Below are 19,860 nucleotides of genomic sequence, written 5' to 3'. Positions count from 1 at the left end.
CATCTTTACTCTTTCTTCTAGTGCCCTGGAGGCTCTGATCAACTTTGCCTACAATGGCCACCTTGCCATTGACCAGCAGAATGTCCAGTCATTGCTGATGGGGGCGAGTTTCCTACAGCTGCAGAGTATCAAGGACGCTTGCTGCACGTTCCTCCGAGAGCGGTGAGATGGTGTGGTGGGCCTGGCCCGTGGGGGAGCATGAGCATTCATTTCTGAAACCCCCTGCCACTTTACTGAGTCTTTGGAGTGTATGGGGTTTTATGAAGGGAGTGAGTTTGGAAGGTTACTCTGCAGAAAGGACTTTTCTTGACATTGTACCAAGCAGTACCCATTTCTTTGGCATGAACCTTTGAGGAACATGATTTACCAAGCTCTGCCCACACCCTCACCTGTACCTTTTCTTTTGGTCCTCTTGCTCTAATCTGACCACAAATTTAGCTGATTTCTCACCAAACTGATTTATTCAGTGTTGCCTGACTGTTCCACAGCTGTCTCCATCTTTCTGTACCTCTTTTCCCTGCCTTGATTTTCTTGACCTTTGTTTTTCCTTCACCTCTTCAAGAGCCCACCCAAATTTCACCTCCTGGAATTCTCTGTCTCCCTCAGCCTCCTAGGAGCAATTCTTGTATTAGGGTAAGGTTAGGGTAAGGAACATGAGTTACACCCCAACCTAGGTATAGCACTTAGCAATGACTATTTGATGACAGCAGATAAGAAGGTTTTTCTTCCCCATCAAGAGGCAGAGCTCTTATCCATAGGGTCAAAGCCACCTTTTAATTACTAAACTTGGGGGTGAGAGTTAGTGTTGGGCTAACATGAGCAGAGAGAAACCTTAACAGTATCCCTTTGTCTGTGGTGCTTTCCAAGGCCTGGACTCCATCTGAGCTACTATGATTGCACAGTTCCTGGCCTGAAAACCAGTATTCCTCCTGCCGCAGATGTACCTTCCTAAACCTCCCCTCTTAGAGCAGACGTCTCCCTCTCCCATTCCTGCTGCACCAATCCAGTCCACCCAGCAGCTCTGTGGACCCCACTGCTCTCCACATCTTGCCCATGTGCTCAGGAGCAGCTCTGAGCACTGCTGGGTATGCAGCTAGCCTCTATAACCATGAGAATGATGCCTAACATGCTCTTCTGGTCATGGAGTTAAAGGTTTCATCCTAAGGCTGATTCGGGTTCTGGGTTTTGCAGATAGGACCATGTAGTGAGAATGCAGCAGCCCCAGAGCCTGGCCTGCCCTTACCTTGGGATGCCCTCCTGGGTCAGGCTGCAGGGAATGGATGTGGGGGTTTGCGGGGCACACACCATCTTTCAGACTCATTTGTGAGCTTCTTAAGGACACAGACTAAACTGCACTCATCTCAGTGCTCCCGCAGAAGCTGGAGCATGATTAGTAGGGACTCCGGAAAAGACTCAGTTGGCCACTCACATAGGGCACAGCAGCTCCACCTAGGGGCTTTTGAGGTCATGACTGTCAACACTGGTTCCAAACTGTTACAGCATCAACTAAAAGATGCCAAGAAAAGTGATTTTTAGACCAGTGTGGATTTTACACATGCCTTTTAGGAAAAGGTACTTAAACACAAAGCCTGATGTTTTGAGTCTGTCCTTGGAGTTATTTTCATTTGGCACTGTAAGACCCCTTCTGAACCTAAATTCACACTTGTTCCTGTATTTTCTGCCACAGGCCCCAGAGACTTGGCCTGCTTCCTGTTTCCTTTCAGGTGGCCACCATCACTGCTTCTTCTGTTCCTTGGGGCAGCTCTCCCTGGCCCTGGCTACAAAGTGTGATGGGGTCTCCTAGCCATCCCCTTCCATCCCCCCTTGCCCTCAAAGACAAGCATGCAGGCCCTTCACTTTGAAGGCTTGATTATTAATGACTTGAAGGAACCCATTCTGAGCAGTGGTGGCCAAGACAGAGCATGACAGCACAGAGAGGTTGCTGAACCACCAAAGGCCTTAGAGCAATAGCTCCTGAGGCCACCCTGCCTGATAAATCTTCAGCCTACTGCTTTTTCCCATGAGGTTAGAGTTGATTGGTTTCTCGTGCCCTTTTCACACCTTCAGATGTGGACCTCCTTGATTTTAGGTGAGCACCAAAGCTGTGTATTTTCTGAAACTCTTCTCTCAGAACTGGATCAGAACATCAGGTACATCAGTAAACCAAGCTAATAACTTACTGAATTCAAGTCACTGCTTCTGGTCTCTGATAAAACATTACATCTTATTGTGGCCTCCTGCTTATAAAGTCCAGCTATGTCAGCAAGAAAGGAGGTTGTGATGTGACTAATGAAAGATGTGGGGCTTCGTCAACCTTTTGGGTATGTTTTCCTGCATATCTCCCTCTTGCTCCTGCGTGGCAGCTCTCCTTCCTCCTTCCCACCAGTTGCCTCACAGGCTTCCCATATCCCATCCTAATAGACATGAAAGCCCAGTTCGGTTATAGGTGTGTTTTGCACCCAGTATTAATGCCAAGCCAGTCAGATAGCCAAAGGTAGGTACAGGAATCCTGAGAGGTAGAGGATGGAAATGTATACCAAGCATCTATATGGACCACCCTTTCCCACATCTTTGTACTCTGTCCAGTTCCCAGTCTGTGGCATTTGACTCCTCCTCTTCGGTTGATGTCAGAGCAGTAGGGATGAGTGAAGCATATGCCTTAGAGGCCCAGGGAAGATATATCCTCATATCTGCCATAGTAAAGTGCTTTTAACAAGTCTCATTCAGTCACCGTGAGTACTCCAGGAGAAGGGCATTATCTGACAGATGACTCAGCTGACATGCTAACGTTGAGCCCTGTATTCCTCACTGGCCATGCTGCCTTGCCTGAGTGTTGCTCAGTGTTCACGTTTCCTTGATGTTTGGAAGTGCACATTGGTTTCCAAAGAAATGGACAGATCCAGTTTAGGCTGGACTGAAACAATAGCTATGTAGACTTCAGACTACTCATAAAGCCAGGCTCCTGAGATATTCTGCCTTTACAGTCCCTGAGTCCCTAACATGTCTCCCACTGGGGACAAGGCTTTTTACTGATTAGTAAGTATGACTCTGTGCCTATAATCTTAACATGGAGGGAAAAAAGAGAAAGCATTCTAATGAAGAAGAGTAAACCTGGAAGCTTTAATATGATAAATACCATCTCCCTCCACAGATTCTCAATCACAAAATCAAAGTACAAAGTTTCATCCCCCAGTCTACTGCTATCACCAAACATGGGATTTTCTCAGATGCAATAGTAGTAAGAAAAATAACCATAATAAAAGTTAAAACAGCAGCTAACTTCACACCAGACACCATGCTGATGCTTTTCCTACATTCTTACTTAATCTTGGCCACAGCCCTAGGAGGTGGGTAGCTGTTGTCATTACCTTTTTCCAGGTGAGGCTGTTATTGACACTTGAGGAACCCACCCAGGTCACTAGTGAGAAGCAGGACCAGGATCTACCCCATTGCCCAGTGAGTGTAGGTCTGCCTTGGGGCCATGGGAATGTGCACAAGAGGCCAGGTTCAATCTCAGCACCACCGCTTGCTTGTAGAGGGACTATGAGCACATTTCTTAGTTTCTCTGAGCCTCAGTTTTCTATCTAAAAAATGAGAGCAGTTACCTCTTTGCAGTGTTGAAAAGATTCTTGAAAATATGTGTAAAAGGCATAGAAAAGCACTTGACTCACTGGTGCTGCCAAGTAAGTGATAGCTGCTATTGCTGTTTCTGGATGTCTGAACAGTTAGACATATAGCTCCTCTTTCTGTTAAAAAAATTAAAAAGTATAAGCATCCTGATGTTAGAGAAGTTTTCTCTCTAGTGGTTTAAACCTCATTCTGCAAATTCAGTGTCTTTCTGGTAATCAGAGGCAGACACTCAACCAATAATGTCAACAGCTGATGGAAAGTAAACAGGTTTTCTAGTATATGTTCTCCTGTTCTTTCCTGAGAATGGCTTCATGGGTCTTCTGGAGAGCTCATTCCACCTAGACACACAGAACACTTGGCCCAAGGGGCTGCAGCCTTTGAGGATCATCTGTCTTAACTTTATACCCTTCTAAGTTGAGTCCCTGAGCAGTGAGCCTGATGTCACACAGGGAGTTTCCAAAAAGCTGAGGGCAAAGTTTATGGTTTTCTAGTCTGTACTCTATCCAGAATCAACTGGAGAGTGATCGAAGGTAACATTCTTCCTCTAAAGTTTTTCTTTTCATCTTTTCTTACGTCAAAAGGCTTCACCCAAAGAATTGTCTGGGTGTCCGCCAGTTTGCCGAGACCATGATGTGTGCTGTGCTGTACGACGCAGCTAATAGCTTCATCCACCAGCACTTTGTGGATGTGTCCATGTCAGAAGAATTCCTGGCCCTGCCCTTGGAAGACGTGCTTGAGCTGGTGTCTCGAGATGAGCTGAATGTGCAATCAGAAGAGCAGGTCTGTAGAGTGTGGCAGTGGTCAGCAGGTGCCACCAGGGCTGGCTGATCTTTGTTTTGCTCTCCTTCCTTTTCTTCCTTTCTTTTGTTTCTTCTTTCCTTCGTTGCTCCCTCCCTCCCTCCCTCTCACCTCCCTCCCTCCCTCCCTCCTCCCTTCCTTCCCTCCCTCCCTCCTCTCCCCTCCCTTCCCTTCCCTAGATCCTAATGTACATGCAGCTGTTGTTTATTATGGGTTTGTTTTATTCTACCACATGCATTTTTCATGGACACTTTTTCTATACATTTTTGTGTCTGAATAATATTTAATTGATTTTATCAACCCTGCATCTCTTATTCTTGGATATTTAGGTTATTTCCAATATTTACTATTAGAGATAATGCTACTATGAGCTAGAAATAACCATAGATAACTTTTTGAAAGAGTCTTATTCTAAAGGAGAGGAGCATTTGGGGCAGTCATTGGGGGAAAATGTGAAGTCAGGAGGAAGTTTTTTTTAAGGTGAGAAAAATTACACTATATTTGACTGCTGATGGGAATTTTCCAGAAAAGACAAGAACTGGTGATGCAGTAGAAAAGGGAGAATAGTTGCTGGAATGATTACCTGGAGTAAGTGAGAAGAGACGGAGTCTGGGGCACAAAGGGTGTGTATTTGATAGGGGCGCAAGCCGCTCATATCCGCCAGGGCAGGAGAGAAGGGAGGTCAGCTCGCACCCAGATGTTGGTGGGAGAGCAAGATGGTGGTAGAGTCTATGGATGTTGTCTTCCAACTTCTTTCTATTTTCCTAGCTGAAAATGAGGATACAGGAGGAGTGTTGGAAATTTGAGGAAAGGCACAGAGGCATGAACTAGCCCTCTATGAGGAACGTGTGTTAATGGATGGTGGAGAGATGAAGAGGGCTTGAAGGGGAGCAGGGCCTGACAGATCAGCAGTCACAAATTTAAAATAGATTGTGAGCTCATTAGGGTGTTTTCTGTCCGCCGCATATATTGGTGCAGGTGCAGAGTAGGGGGTGAGTTGAATTTAAAGAGCTGGACTTCACTAGGGTGGAGATGGTTTTCCAGGTCACGTGACCAAGGGAGATAGGTGCATGCATGGGAACTGGAGGCGCTGGTGTAGTAACCCGCAGAACCCATGCTGGGCGAGTGAGAGGTGAGGAAATAGGCCCATGGGTAGCCTGGGAGGGAGGCTGGTGGGGAGAGAGTAGTGGGGAAGGCTAGTTGGCACCAGTTACTGAGCTGACAGGATCGGAGGCACTGGTCAGGTTTGGCTTGCTTAAAATCATGGATGAGGTGAAGCCATTGGCAGAGCGAGGTGCGAATCATCATCAGGTCCTCGAAGGCAGTCAAGAAGAGCTTAAATAAGAGTGTAGGGTGTTTGTAGTCAGAAAGCAGTGAAGGATGATCCTTTCTACTCAACAAAGGTGTGGTGCAAGTTGTCTCAAGAGGAGAGTGAATAATGTTACTTTGAACAGAGGGTGACAAGGCCCGAGCAGTGAAGTCGGATGCCAGGTGAGAAGTCTGGCCCTGGCCCTGCAGGCACTGAGAGCACCACTGTGCCTAGGCCTCTGTGCAGTCGGTCAGCTGGGAAGTCTAACCAAAGCCCTTGGCAGAGCACCTTGCGATACTCGAAATCAAGAGCCCTGGCCTGTCAGGAGGAGGAACCCTGGATTCCAGGAGGCAAGCCGTTGGGAGGTTAGCCCAACTCAGCTCCTTTCCTTAATGTCAGAAGAGCCCTCACTCCTGAGTATTGGTGAGCAATAGAAAAGTGGCCCCTGGGCGTGGCAGCTTGAGTGCTGTGGTTTAGAGGGAAGAGCCCCATCCCAGGAGCAAGAAGTTCTGTCTGTAGCTTTTCCACTAATTACTGTGACCTGACCTGGGGCAGCTCACACTTACTGGAGTGATACATTTGGTAAGGACTGTAGGGTTACAGAGCAGGATGTCCTTGGGGCTGGAGAACATAGATTTGGAGCCACGCTTTAAAGGCGAGTCAGTTGAGATGAACAGGAAGAGATAAGGGGCACTCTAGGTGACCAGACGGGTTGAAGAGCAGAGCAGCCAGTCTGGCTAGAGTAGAGGGGATTGTGTTGAGGAGTAGGGCGCAAGAACAGCAGGAAGGAAGGGGGACTGGCATTTTGTTGCAATAAGGAAAGGAATAAGGAACCATTGACAGGGTTTCATTCAGAAGTCATAATGGAAGGCCAGAGCTGTTACACTGACCTAGGTTTGCATTTCAAGAGACTGGACCGAAAAAGGTGACAGAGGAAGTAGAGAGGAAACAGATTCAGGAGAAAAGGAGGAGGAAAAATTGATTGTCGCACTGGTACTCATTCTGATTACTCTAGCGGTATAGGGGGTGGAGGGCTTGAGACTGAGGGGCAGGGATGTGGCCTCAGGGTAGGAAGAGTCCCTGGCAGAGCTTCCACTCGCTGTCCTGGCAGGTCTTTGAAGCCACATTGGCCTGGGTCAGATACGACCCGGAACAGAGAGGGCCCTGCCTGCCTGAGCTGTTGTCCAACATCCGCCTGCCCCTCTGCCGGCCCCAGTTCCTGTCAGACCAAGTGCAGCAGGATGACCTGGTGCGTTGCTGCCACAAGTGCAGGTGAGTGAGGGTGGCCCTGCACAGGATACTGCTGAGAGCCTGGGCAGGGGGAGAGAACTTGGCCATCTAGGCCGTGTCTGTTCCAGCTAGGGATGGAAGCTTTGGAGTGGTCAGCCTTAATTCATGGCACACAGTGATCTGCCTTCTATCTAGAACCTGGAAGAACCCAAGTCCTAACACCATGGGCAGAGAAGTGTGCCATGTTTGAGCATCATGGCAGAAGGGGCTTTCTCCCCTAAGTTATCTTAGGGTTTTCTAACATCCCCATCCATTGAGCTATTTATGAACCTACAGGCATCTGTCGTGTCTGCCCTGACACTATCGACATCAGCAGCTGACTTAGTGGTGACTTCTTGGGGTATCGTGCCCTCTTCAGTAAACATTAGTGCTCTGGCATCCACTGGGTTTAGACCTGCATCTGCAGTGATGGGTCGGGGGGTTGGTGGGGAGCATGTTTACCAGCACATGAAACTTTTACCCAGAGCAAATTGATATGGCACAGCAGAACTACCAAAACAGCTCAGAAGGTGGTAGCCCTGTAGGACGGTCACTATGAGAGTACAGCAGCAGAGAAAAGTGATCATTTTTCTCCAGATTACTTATCATATTCAGGAGGAAGCAAGCAGTGCAATGATGTGTATCAGGAAGAAGTGTTGAGTTTGAACTTTATCCTGTAGGCAGTGGGGAGCTATCAAAGGTTCTTAGAATGATAGCTTGGAGGGGTGGGGCTGGAGGCAGGGAAATCCACCAGGAGCAATCCACCAGGTTTCTGCTGTCACAGTCTACAGGAGAGAAGTTTCAAGGTGTGAGCTATGGGGATGGAAGAGAAGAGCTGGGTCTCAGTGGTGACAGGATGCAAGTTGCTTGTTGAACCTCTGCAAGGCCAGCCACCCTGTTTTTCTCCTGCCAGGAATATGCACATTAGAAGATAATCATTCTGATTACACTAGCTGAGGTGGGCTCTTCTCATCTTGTCCCTCCGATTTTGAGCATGTCTCAGTAGCTGTGTATGGCTTACCCTAGACCCACCTGAGTTCAAGACCAAGCCTTGCAGAAGGTTTCTCTTCCCATGTTTCCCTGTAATTGGTGGTGGTGGGAGCCATGCTCAGAAATGGAAGTGTGGACCCCCTGGGGAGGAGACCATCTGTCCCAACATCTTGCACCTTATTCCAGGGACCTAATAGATGAAGCAAAGGACTATCACCTCATGCCAGAGCACCGACCCCACCTGCCGGCTTTCCGAACTCGGCCTCGCTGCTGTACGTCCATCACTGGCCTTATCTATGCCGTCGGGGGCCTCAACTCAGCAGGTATCTTGCACCTCCCCTTTACAAGGGCCTGTCAGACTCTGTGGGTGAAAAGCACCAAACAACCGAGCCTGGCCCTCTGGTTCCTCTCCCCTTGTCCGTCTTGATTTATGTAATTGTGCAGTTAAAGCATGTTAGATATTAATACCACTGAAGTGGAATGTCAGAGCTAAATTTCAGCCCTGGAGAAGACTCAGTCAGAGACCCGTTCTGTTAGCAGGCTAATCACATTTGGTCTTGTGGATCTCTGGGGTTAAACTGAGGATGTCACCATAAGAAGGAAGATTCTTCAGTACAGAATTCTGCTGCTCTCAGTCATGCTTTTTACTCATCACCTCCTACCTCCTGCAAAACACACATATGCTTTCTGGTCCGCATGTTATTGGCAGCTCTTGTATTATACACTCAGGTTTTCAGGAAAGCTCCATGGGGCCCTCTCTCCCCTTCTGCCCACCCCAGGCACCATTGTGGAGCAGTAGAGATTTAGTAGAGTGGATTATGTGGACACCTGAATCCTTACAGTACAATGGCACACAGAGTCATCATCTCTGATGTGAAGGCCGGGTCTTTGTGTTGTATCATAGGATCAGTCCAGGTTTGTAGGAGGTGGGGAGTCGGTGTGCAGTCCTGGGCGGTTGTGTTTTTAATTGAACTTTAATGAGAGGTGGGTACTAGTCTCTGCTGCTTGTTAAATATATAACCTGGAAAAGGTAAGAAGTCCTCAGTAGTAAATGCTAGAGTGTGGCAGGTGCTGTGTAACCCAAAGTAGAAAAACACAGGGAGGGGGGTTATTTTATCTGATCCTAAAAATACCTGATATAGAGGGTAAGGTTGGAATTACCGTTTCTTGCTACTATGACTGTTATTTATTGAGCACTTGGTATGTTCTAGAAGTATGCTAGGTACTTTACCTATTATGTCACTTAATCCTCATGGTAACTCTGCCACAGAGAATCTCATCTCCATTTCACATGTGAGAACATATGGTGGGGATACAAACTTACCCAGGGTCACCTGCAAAATGAAAAGTAGGCATTGGAACCCATTCCCTTTCCACTGGGGAAATGATGTATCCATTTGCCTTCGTCTTTGGCTTTCAGCAGATGGAATAACTCACTGCAATTTAAAACTGCCGTCTCTAGAACTTAAATGCCTCCTGTCTAATTCTGATTTTCCTTAAGGAAGTAGGCTGTGTTTATCATGGCTGGAACTTCTTAGTGGGCCTTTCTGGCTTGGGTAATTCTGTGGGAAGAGCAGATAGAATTAAGTCAAACGTTCCATATAACCAATGCCCAACAGCCGTGATCTAAACGAGTGGTCTCATTTGTTTTAATTTGAGTAGCAAATTTTTATGCAGGTGATTCCCTGAATGTGGTGGAAGTGTTTGACCCCATCGCCAATTGCTGGGAGAAGTGCCATCCCATGACAACAGCCCGCAGCCGTGTCGGTGTGGCTGTGGTGAATGGACTTCTCTACGCCATCGGGGGCTATGACGGCCAGCTACGGCTGAGCACTGTGGAGGTCTACAACCCAGAGACAGACACATGGACCAGAGTGGGGAGCATGAATAGCAAAAGAAGGTATTTTGGAAGACATTGTTCTACCCACACATGCACTAAGCATCTGGGAAGGGCTATGCTAGACAGGCAGGGGCTCATAATCAAATAAAACACAGGCTTTGGCCAGGGAATTTCCTTCAGCCAGACCATGCACTGCCCATACCACCTGGGAGCCCAGCCCCAGTTGCTTAAAAGGAAAATCCTTGCCTGGTCCTTTGGGGAGCTTGGGGCAATGAGACAGAGGCATGTGGAAATTGTATTGTCATTTAAGTGCCAGATAAGGACTGAAAATGTGTACTATGGAAGATTTGAGGATGGGGAGAAACTGAACTAGAATGTCTCAAATATTTCAGGGAAGAAATGGACTAAAGTTCAGTCTTGAAGAATAAGAAGGATTTAACTGTATTAGTGATAAAAGGAAATGTGAAGTGTTTCTCTTTATGCTTTCTTTCCCCCAGAATCCCTGCCACACATGAGCTTCCACTACCCAGGGAATCTATAAACCATAGCAATGTTCTTTACTCCAGCTCCCCTACCCCATTCTCTGAGACATAAGTGTGTAGGTATTTGTGAGGTGGACCAAGTCTGTCTCTTAACACATTCCAGCTACTTATTTCCTCCATCACTTGCGGGCTCATACTTCCTATGAGAAATGGGATTGGAGGCAGCCAGACAGTGCCTCCAGTTAGCCTTCTTGATGCTACAGTGATGGCGTCTTTCCTTACATCAGTATGTTGAGTATGTGCATGGCTGGGTGGTGGGAGGAGTAACTAGACAGCCTATTCTGTTCTGCCTTTGGTGAGGCCGCAGCACATCAGTGGTTTCAGATGGCACTCTGTGTTTCACTCCCGAGACTGACAGGAGCCCCTGCCTATTTAATCAAACCAGCTCTGCATTGATCTCTTCAGTGTATTGAGCTTCCTTGACATATGCCCAATTGTAGGGAAAAAAGTTACCTCAATTCTTTTTTGAAAGGGACAGTTTGAAAACTACAGCCAGTTGCTTTGTATTCTCAGGCCTTTCTGCTTTGTGATTCTATGGTCAAAGTAGTTGCCTTACACACTCCTTTATCTGTCCATGCTTTGTTTTTCTACTTGCAATATCATGTGACTGCATGTGTGGTGAGGAAGAAAAGTCAGTGGGGATGTCTTTTACCACATAAAAGTGTCATGGCCGTGATGTACATGCTCCATGTTCTGCAGTGTTAGCATGTCACCTTGAGCCAGGAGGAATCCGTCTCTGCACCAGTTAGACCAAATTTACAAAGGGTCAAAAGTTCCTTTTGGAAGAAGAAAATTTATTTAAATATCTGTTCCTCCCAAGGCCTTAAGCTAGTACACTCTCATGGTTCCTTCCTCCCACTCTCTCTACCTCGTTGCTTCCCCTTCCTACTCCTTGGGTATTTCCAATTTCTGTGCCCTCAAATGATCATTGCTCCATACCCCCAGCCATGAGTGCCTTTCTTGTTTTCACAGCAGTCAGTTGTTCTTCCTCATGCGCCTGCTCTGGGTAGCTTCCTTGCTTTGATGTCACAGCATTTGGAGTGTTGTCCTGGAGGAAAGTCCTCCAGGTATTCCTTTCTTTCGATGTAGTTAATGCCCTGTTATTAGTAGCCTAGACCCAGCTCCATTTCATCCCTTTTAAATTACAGGGTATCTTAAAATGTTCTCGGCCGCATCTCTGTTGACGTGCCACACAACTCTCTGTCCTGCCAGATGGTGACAACCTCCTTCCTGCAATCGTTCCTTCCTGTGATCGTTCCTTCCCCTCTCCTACAGGCTTCCAGGCTGTTCCAGTGGAGTTTTCTCTCTTGGACTGTTCCAGTCCATATTGACCAGTGTTTCCCCGTATCCCTTCACCCTTGTCTTTACCACTTGGTTGATACTTAATCTCACATAGTTTTGTGGTACTTCTTAGTTTTTTCTTAGGTTATTGTTGAACTCCTGTATTGTTACTTATGTCCACTTCTAGAAGGATAGTGACATGTCCAGTAAATTTGTGGTCTTCCCACAGTCCTTGCCTGAGGCAGGTCCATTTCCTTTTTCAGGCTGGTTTGGGGGGTCTGTTACCATGTACCTCAGAGGAACATCGGTTTATTTTCCTGTTTATTAGATGCTTAGACTCATTTTTAATCTTCCCAGCATCAAAACTGAATCAGACAGCTTGGCATTCATGTTTAATTTCTCATGAGCTTTTGTGTAGAACAAAAAAATTACATGATTATGCCACACCCCTGCATCTTTGGTATTAGGAAAGCTTGGCATGGTGAACAGCATGGAAGTTGGGCTCTTATTTAAATCCAAGGCATGCCATCAACAAAACAAAAAGGCAACCTACTGTATGGGAGAATATATCCAAAAATGATATATCCAATAAGAACTAACCTACAAAATATATAAAGAACTCCTGCAACTGAACACCAAAAAAAGCAACCCAATTAAAAAATGGGCAGCGGACCTGAATAAACATTTTTCCAAAGAAGACCTGCAGATGGCAAACAGACACATATGAAAAGATGCTGTATATTACTAATCATCAGGGAAATGCAAATCAAAACCACCATGAGGTGTCACCTTATACCAGTCAGAATGGCTACTATCCAAAAGGCAAGAAATAACAAGTGTTGGTGAGGATGTGGAGAAAATCCTGCACTGGTTGGTGGGAATGTAAATTGGTGCAGCCACTGTGGAAAACAGTATGGAGGTTCCTCAAAACACTAAAAAAGAAATACTGTGTGACCCAATAATTCCACTTTTAGGAATTTATTCAAAGAAAACAAAACCCCTGATTTGAAAAGATATATGCACCCCTATGTTTATTGCCACATTATTTGCAATAGCTAAAATATGGAAGCAACCAGAGTGTCCATCGATAGATAAATGAATAGAAGATGTGGTACATATACACCATGGAATGTTATTCAGTCGTAAAAAAGAAAGCAAGCCTGCCTTTGCAACAACTTGATGGACCTAGAAGGTATTATGATTAGTGAAATAAGCCAGGCAGAGAACAAATACCCTGTGATTTCACGTATATGTGGAATCTAAAAACAAAACAAAATGGACAAAACGGCAATAGACTCATAGACACTGAGAAGTGTCTATGGTTACTATGGGAGGAGGGTTTGGGGTGGGTGGGTGAAATACAGATAAACAGGCACAAAACATCAATCATAATATAAACTAGTCATGGGGATGAAAGTACAGCATAGAGAATATTAGTGGTTCTGTAACATCTGTGTTGAAAGATAGTAACAATATAGTTGGGGTGGGCATTAATAAATAAATCTAAGGCATGCCTGTCATTGGGCAGCCTTGAGAAGAGAGCCCAGCCTCCCAGTGTTCGGCCGCATGTCTGTACGGTAATGATGGTGATACTTCTTCAGAGGGTGTGGTGAGGGTGGGAAACATCAAGCATAGAATACCTGATACATGTAGTACATGTGCAACAAACAGGAGCCTGTAGCATTATCCACTGGGACAAATTAGGGGCTACGCAGGACCACGTTTATAATGACTTGATAGTGAAATGAGAAAAATCAGGATAATCAAACAAACATGTTTAAGGCCTGTCTGTACAAAACACCATGCTAAGCACTGTCAGAGTAACACAGATGAAGATCCCCATCTTCCAGGAGGTCCTCACTTGTTAAGAGGTAGCAGCTAAATTCGCAGTACCCTGTGGTGCTAGAATGTAGCATCTGTGGGTAGGAGCTTTCATTTGCTCACTGCTCTGAAACTAGTGCCTCCTGAATATCTGGTGAAAATCTGATGACTGACTGGCTATGGCAGGTGCTGTAATGAAGCTGCTCTGGCAGTGTGGGGCTGGGAGAAAGTGATTCTTGCTAAGGGATCGAGGGTGGCTTTGTGAAGAGGAGAGAGAAAAATGTGATTTGGGCCTTAAAGATAAATCTGTCCCTGAGCACAGCAAGGGAGAAGAAGAGCATCTCAGACAAATCAAGCCCTGAGAAGAGAGGGAGGGAGACAAGAGGAACTGCAGGGCAGCTTCTTTCCCCTTGATATTATTTACTTATTTCTCTCTCCCTCCCCCTGCCCCACCCCCACCCCCACATTGTACACCTTTACTTAGTCACATTATAATATAATAAGATTTAGCTCTCTTCTAGAAAGAGACAGCTGATGGTTAGGTTTATTTCTCCGTGGGCATGAGAGGCTGCCACAGAAAGTCAGACCCACCTGGGATGACAGCTCTGTCTGTTTCAGTGCCATGGGGACGGTCGTGCTGGATGGGCAGATCTACGTCTGTGGGGGCTATGATGGCAACTCCTCTCTCAACTCTGTGGAGACCTACTCACCTGAGACGGACAAGTAAGACTCCAGATCCCCTGGGGCAACTGGAGCTTGTTAAACAGAGTATAAAAATGAGAACTGCAGTTTGTTATTTGAGCTTCTCAAGGATAGAGAATATCTTACCTTTTCAACCCCTGTAGTACCTTGCATATAATAGGTTTGTAATAACCTTCGGTTAAATGAATGAATAACTAAATAAATTTCTAAAACAAATAGTCTATATATATATATATATATATATGTACTTGGAAACAATGGCCTGCACCTCTTAGCTAAATCAGCCCTTTTTAATGGAAATGCTGGTGAAAGGGGATAAGAAATAGATGAGCAGCACTTTTTTAAGTAGTATAGGTATGATTTGGATAAGATATGATTTGAAAAAAAAAGGAAGGAGAGAAAGTTATGTGATCAAATGGCAAAATGAGCTCAGAAAACAATGATGTCTATACCATCTGAGTCCTTATCTTTTCATAATACATATTGATATTTTAAAGACTGAAAAAATTCTGTGGTAAAGAAACCAATTTAATCTAATCTAACACCTCTCACCATCTTGTGGAATTACACTGTGGAATACTGTTTGGAAAACACTGACAGGGTTAGCCTGAATTTTTCATTTCAATTTGAAATGAAATTGAATCTTCTCACACTATATAAAAAATATAAGCAAATTAGATGAGTGGATTCATCAGAATGCTGTTAAGCCAATATGCCATTCACTTAACCAACTCACTGTGCATTGGGCAGCAAGCTGGATATCCAAGATCCTAAGTAGCACCCTGTCTGCTGGGGCCATGGGTGCGTCCTGATCATCCAACCCTGGAGATTTGTGTCTGGAGCTTGTGGGCACAAAGTGGGGAGCACCTTCATCTTTGCCGTAGTCAGGGGAGAGGCAGGGTTGCAGGGATGTCTTCTGAGAGGAGACCCATCATTGATGGTAGGAGATGCACTGCACATCATAGGCAGGGAAACAGTAAGAAGAAAGGCTCAGAGATGAGGAAGTGCTCAGTGTTTTTGAGGAGCAGGTGTGCATGGCACATGACAGGATGTCAAACTGGAAAGTAGATGAGGAACAAGTGGTGAGAAACCGCATTAGGGAACTTGGACTCTTCCTTAGAGGCAACAGTAAGGGGCCACCAGGGGGACAAGCTGCCCAGGGTTGGGATGGGAATGGTCTGAGAGCTAGACCACCTATAAGGAGGCTGGTACAGGAGTTCAGGTGAGGCCCCAGGAATGTTGAGAATGAGGGAGAAGAGGCCACACAAAAGCAGAGTTTGTAAGTACAGCAACTAGATAGCTGGCAGTCCCATTAACAAGACTGGGGAGTGCAGGGGAAGAGCAGATCTGTAAAAGAGAGGCCTTGTTTGGGACATGCTCATTTTGAGTACCTGTAGAGATGAGCGGAGACCAGCTGTGGGTCTGAAGTTTGGGTGAGAGCAGCCAGAGAGAACCATCAGCAGCAGTAGTGGTAGAGGCAGTAGGAGGTGGGGAGGTTGTCCAGGGCACAAGGGAACACAGCACAGTTTGCCCAAACCCACTTAGGCTGTCTTGTGAAGATAACACATCAAATCTCATGGCTCCCCTCCTACTTTGGCTCTTCCCTGAAGGTGGACAGTGGTGACCCCGATGAGCTCGAATCGCAGTGCTGCTGGGGTTACAGTCTTTGAGGGCAGGATATATGTGTCGGGTGGCCACGACGGTCTGCAGATCTTCAACAGTGTGAGTCTGGGCTTCTCCTGGGCTACTCCTTCCATCTTTGAGAGTTATTTTGAAAGGCAGTTCTTTGGGAAGAAACTTCAGCCTTGCCACTGCTGGGTGAAGCATCCCCTAGTGAAGCTTCAGACCATCTCCCACTTGCCCTAAAATTTTGAGAATGGGAATCAGTGTGTGTAAAAGTGGGAGGAAGTGTAGCCACATTTATACACATACTTTCAACTCCACCACCCTCACCCTCTTCAGTTCTCCATCAAATGCTGCATGAGACTTGGTGAAATTCCTGCCTACAGTGAGCTCAGTTACAGACTGAGTTTGCAGTTATGTACTGTGAGTTTGCAGTTGTATTCTCCCAGATTCTTTGTTTGAAATTGGATTTGTTTTTTAAAAAAACTTCAACAGCCATTTAGTAGTAGTTGCATGGAGTCAGCCAGCTCTGTGGTGGAATGCACACTAGACAGATTTTAGGAGACCCCCACCCCATTCCAGCTCTGTCACTGCATAGCATTGCGTCCTTGGCCAGTCCTTTATCTGTTTCCAGAGAGGGTCAGTCTAGGTGACCTCTCACCATCCCCATAAAGCCCAAAAGCAGGAATGCCACTGAGGACACCGGGCATCAGAGCCAGATCACACACTGGCTGAGCTCCTTGTCCCAGGCCTCCTGCTGGAGTCTGACACTGTGCCCCATGATATCACTCTGATGACTGTGCTTTGGCTCTGACTGTCCTACGTCTGTGCCTCTCTCCCTGCTGCAGGTGGAGCACTACAATCACCATACAGCCACCTGGCATCCAGCAGCCGGCATGCTCAGCAAGCGCTGCCGCCATGGAGCTGCCTCCCTGGGAAGCAAGATGTTTGTCTGCGGGGGCTATGATGGCTCCGGCTTCCTCAGCATTGCTGAGGTGTACAGCTGTGTGGCAGACCAGTGGTGCCTGATAGTCCCCATGCACACACGCCGGAGCCGTGTCTCCCTGGTGGCCAGCTGTGGGCGTCTTTACGCTGTGGGGGGCTATGACGGACAGTCGAACCTAAGCTCAGTGGAGATGTATGACCCAGAGACAGAGCGCTGGACATTTATGGCCCCCATGGCCTGTCATGAGGGAGGGGTCGGTGTAGGCTGCATCCCTCTCCTCACCATCTAAGGCAGAGAGGGTGGGATGTGTGGAGTAGGGATGTGGTACAAATATAGGCACTTCCTTCCAGGGACCGTCCTTCACGGGAGAGGCGGTGGATCAGAAGAAGGTGTGAAATGTGAGCTCGCTGGAGGAACAGTTTCTCCAGGTGCTTAGGTCCTCCCTCACTGTGCTGCCCTTGTGACCGTCAGACTGAGGTCATCACAATGCACAGGACAGAAGCAAGCCCCTCTGGGTTCACAGCTGGTGACACAGGACTGCTCTGCAGGTCTGCACATACACAGGCTCCATCCAAGCCAGCTCCCACCTGCCACAGCTCTGTGGGCCACCCCCTTGCAGAACACCTTCCATCTGATTCTCCTTCTCGCCCGCTATCCTCCGGCCATACTGTGGCCAATTTGATGGGACGGCTGCAGTGGTCAAGCCTGTTGGAAACCAGGGTGTGGCTGGGAGAGGAAGGACACTCCAGGTGTTCTCACTGCCTCCAGTGATGCAGCCACAGCAGTGTGCTGGCTGCGCATAAGCACCTCCTCCTTCCATTCAGGACACAGGATTTTGTCCTCATTGTTGGGTAACCAGGAAGAACGGAAGCTTTTCCTGTGTCTGATTTTGGGATTTCAGTGCGGTCTTTTTCATCTTGCTCAGAAGTAACAAAAAAACAAAAGAAAAATACTTGAAAGAAACTGGAAAGAAAACTACTTTTTTTTTTAAGTGAACATTTTTTTGCAAGAAGAAAACAAAAGATGCTGAAGGCAAATAAGTGTTTAAATTGAAGACCACCCAACATGAAAAGGGTGGTATCCACCCCCACATTTGGATCCTAGGGTCCTGAGGCCTCGCATAGCACTTGGGGTTCCCTCTGAGCCCCAGCATGTCTGAGATCAGTGCTCTCGACTGGTCCTGTAGCAAGGTGCTCATGGGGTTTGTCTTCACACCCACCATCAGAGGACTTTTTTAATGTTAAGCATAGTGAGTTGGCTGAATTACTGCCACTCTTCTGGGTGGGAGCTCCCAGCTCATTGCTGGAGGCTCCAGATGCCCTCTGGTTACCTCCCACTGCCACCATGGCCCTCATTCCCATTCCCTGTCCCCATGTTCCTTCCTTATTTGACCAGCAGGAGACAGCAGGTCTGGCTAGATTATCACTTGCCTGTCTATCATTCTTGAATAATGTTCCTCTTTATGATGCTTCTGGGGCACATTAACCATTTGTACCTCTATAACCTAACCAGGGACATGGTCCTCCCACCAGCCATGGTCTGGCTTGGTCCAGTAATCTCGCTGCCCTGCCAGTCCACTGCTCCTCCATCCACTCGCCAATGCCCAGGGTTTGGCTTCCCTCCAGCCCCTGGCTAACTGACCAGCAAGGTGAACCTTTATGTTCAAGCAAAGCTGACTTCATGACATAAAGAACTGAAGACCGAAAGAATCTCTTGCTGCTGCAAAGAACAGATTTTATATTTCTTCCGCTGATCTTAGCATATGACCTCTTGAAGAGACTCCATGCTCCTCCTTCCTCAGTGGATGGACCCCTCATGTAGCACAGCAGGACCCAAACAGGAGGACACTTCCTATTACCAGCGCACTGGGCAGTGGGGCTGTCCTTCAACTGCTGCTGCCAAAATCTGGTTTCTAAAATCTTCCAGTAGTAACCCGAAGAGGATACAATTCCTTTAATGCAAGATTGGTTCTCCACCTGGTTGGTTTTCTTTGCTGCTGCCTGGGGTGGCCTGGAAGCCTGTTAAGAAAGGCACAGTGTGGATGGATCCTGAGATGTCTCTCCCATCCCAGGACTGTGAGATTCACCAGTGTGTGCAATCGCCATGTAGCCAGAGGGAAGTACCTTTGCTACCTGCCACTTAGGAGCTGGACCTCTGCTACAAGCACTTGAAAATGATGTTTTTATTTTAAAAGACTCAACAACCTGATACAGGTTAGCCTGGGCTCCCAGTGGAGCTCCAGTGTTTCTTACTCCTCGGTTAGCCTACAGAGGTAGACTTGGAACGTGGTTGGGGTCTGTGTTTCCCATTAGAGAGGAGATATCAGTGCTCATCGTCTTATAAGCCCTTTCCGTTTGTGGATTTGAAGCAGCATTGACAAGCTGGATTGTGAAGGTATTAAGAGTCAGTCAGTGGGCTAAATGAGTGGGCCTCAGCATGTCCTTAGGATGCCAGTCCAGACTTTTCCACTGGGGATGCTAAGTCCTTTTTCCATCATCTGCTATTCTTGTAGTGGCCTTCCTGAGTCCACTCCCACAACCTGGTGTGGAAGTCACACTGCTGCACCCATGGTCAGTGTTTCTAAGTAAGATGAAGCCAGTGCTTTGATCTGGGCTGTGAGCACAAATTAACAGACTCTTCAGTCAATTTTCACACTCTTCAGTCAATTCCTCAGTCTGATGGTGAATGACTGCAAATGGCTGGTCTGGCTCTTTGGTGTTGGATCCTTTCCAATAGCACCGTGAAAAAAAAGATGTCACCCAAGGATATTGTAAAAAGGGTGTAACAGTGAGGTAAGACAGATACGGCACTCACTGAGCCTTGGGCTCTAGCCCAGCTCTGAGCAGAGGACCGTGACATATGTTATCCTTGGGCATTTTCTCTTCTTAGATGACACATAGAACCTTCTCGTCTGGGGTTCCTCTGAAATCAAAACCAGGATGGGAGCTGAAGAGCAGCCTTTTGACTTGGTCACAGAGATGTGAGTAGGTAGAAATTCTCCTCTCCCCCAATTTATTGTTTCCCAGAAAAATCTTACTTCCTTTTATTTATAGAATGCATGTCTTTTGTGTTAACAAACCAAAGAGAAATAAAGACTATACTCCTAATA

At 46.8% G+C, this 19,860-nt stretch overlaps 1 protein-coding gene across 5 annotated transcripts in view; it reads left to right on the top strand.

The window, feature by feature from the left end:
- The window catches only part of KLHL18 (kelch like family member 18), a 57,430-nt gene extending 37,570 nt beyond the window's left edge, over window positions 1-19,860 (top strand). For 3 of the 5 annotated variants that reach the window (XM_017641312.3, XM_017641310.3, XM_037005338.2), the window contains 8 exons: window positions 22-162; window positions 4,212-4,410; window positions 6,849-7,009; window positions 8,183-8,319; window positions 9,659-9,896; window positions 14,099-14,203; window positions 15,793-15,904; window positions 16,654-19,860. In XM_017641312.3, the coding sequence (XP_017496801.1) occupies window positions 98-162; window positions 4,212-4,410; window positions 6,849-7,009; window positions 8,183-8,319; window positions 9,659-9,896; window positions 14,099-14,203; window positions 15,793-15,904; window positions 16,654-17,040 (1,404 nt within the window). In that variant the 5' untranslated portion in view covers window positions 22-97 and the 3' untranslated portion in view covers window positions 17,041-19,860. The remainder of the gene's footprint in view (window positions 1-21; window positions 163-4,211; window positions 4,411-6,848; window positions 7,010-8,182; window positions 8,320-9,658; window positions 9,897-14,098; window positions 14,204-15,792; window positions 15,905-16,653) is intronic. The other 2 variants (XM_017641311.3, XM_037005339.2) reach the window with 1 other exon arrangement.

Source organism: Manis javanica, chromosome 3, assembly GCF_040802235.1.
Source record: "Manis javanica isolate MJ-LG chromosome 3, MJ_LKY, whole genome shotgun sequence".
Lineage (NCBI taxonomy): Eukaryota > Metazoa > Chordata > Mammalia > Pholidota > Manidae > Manis > Manis javanica.
This window is presented reverse-complemented; position numbering and strand designations above follow the sequence as displayed.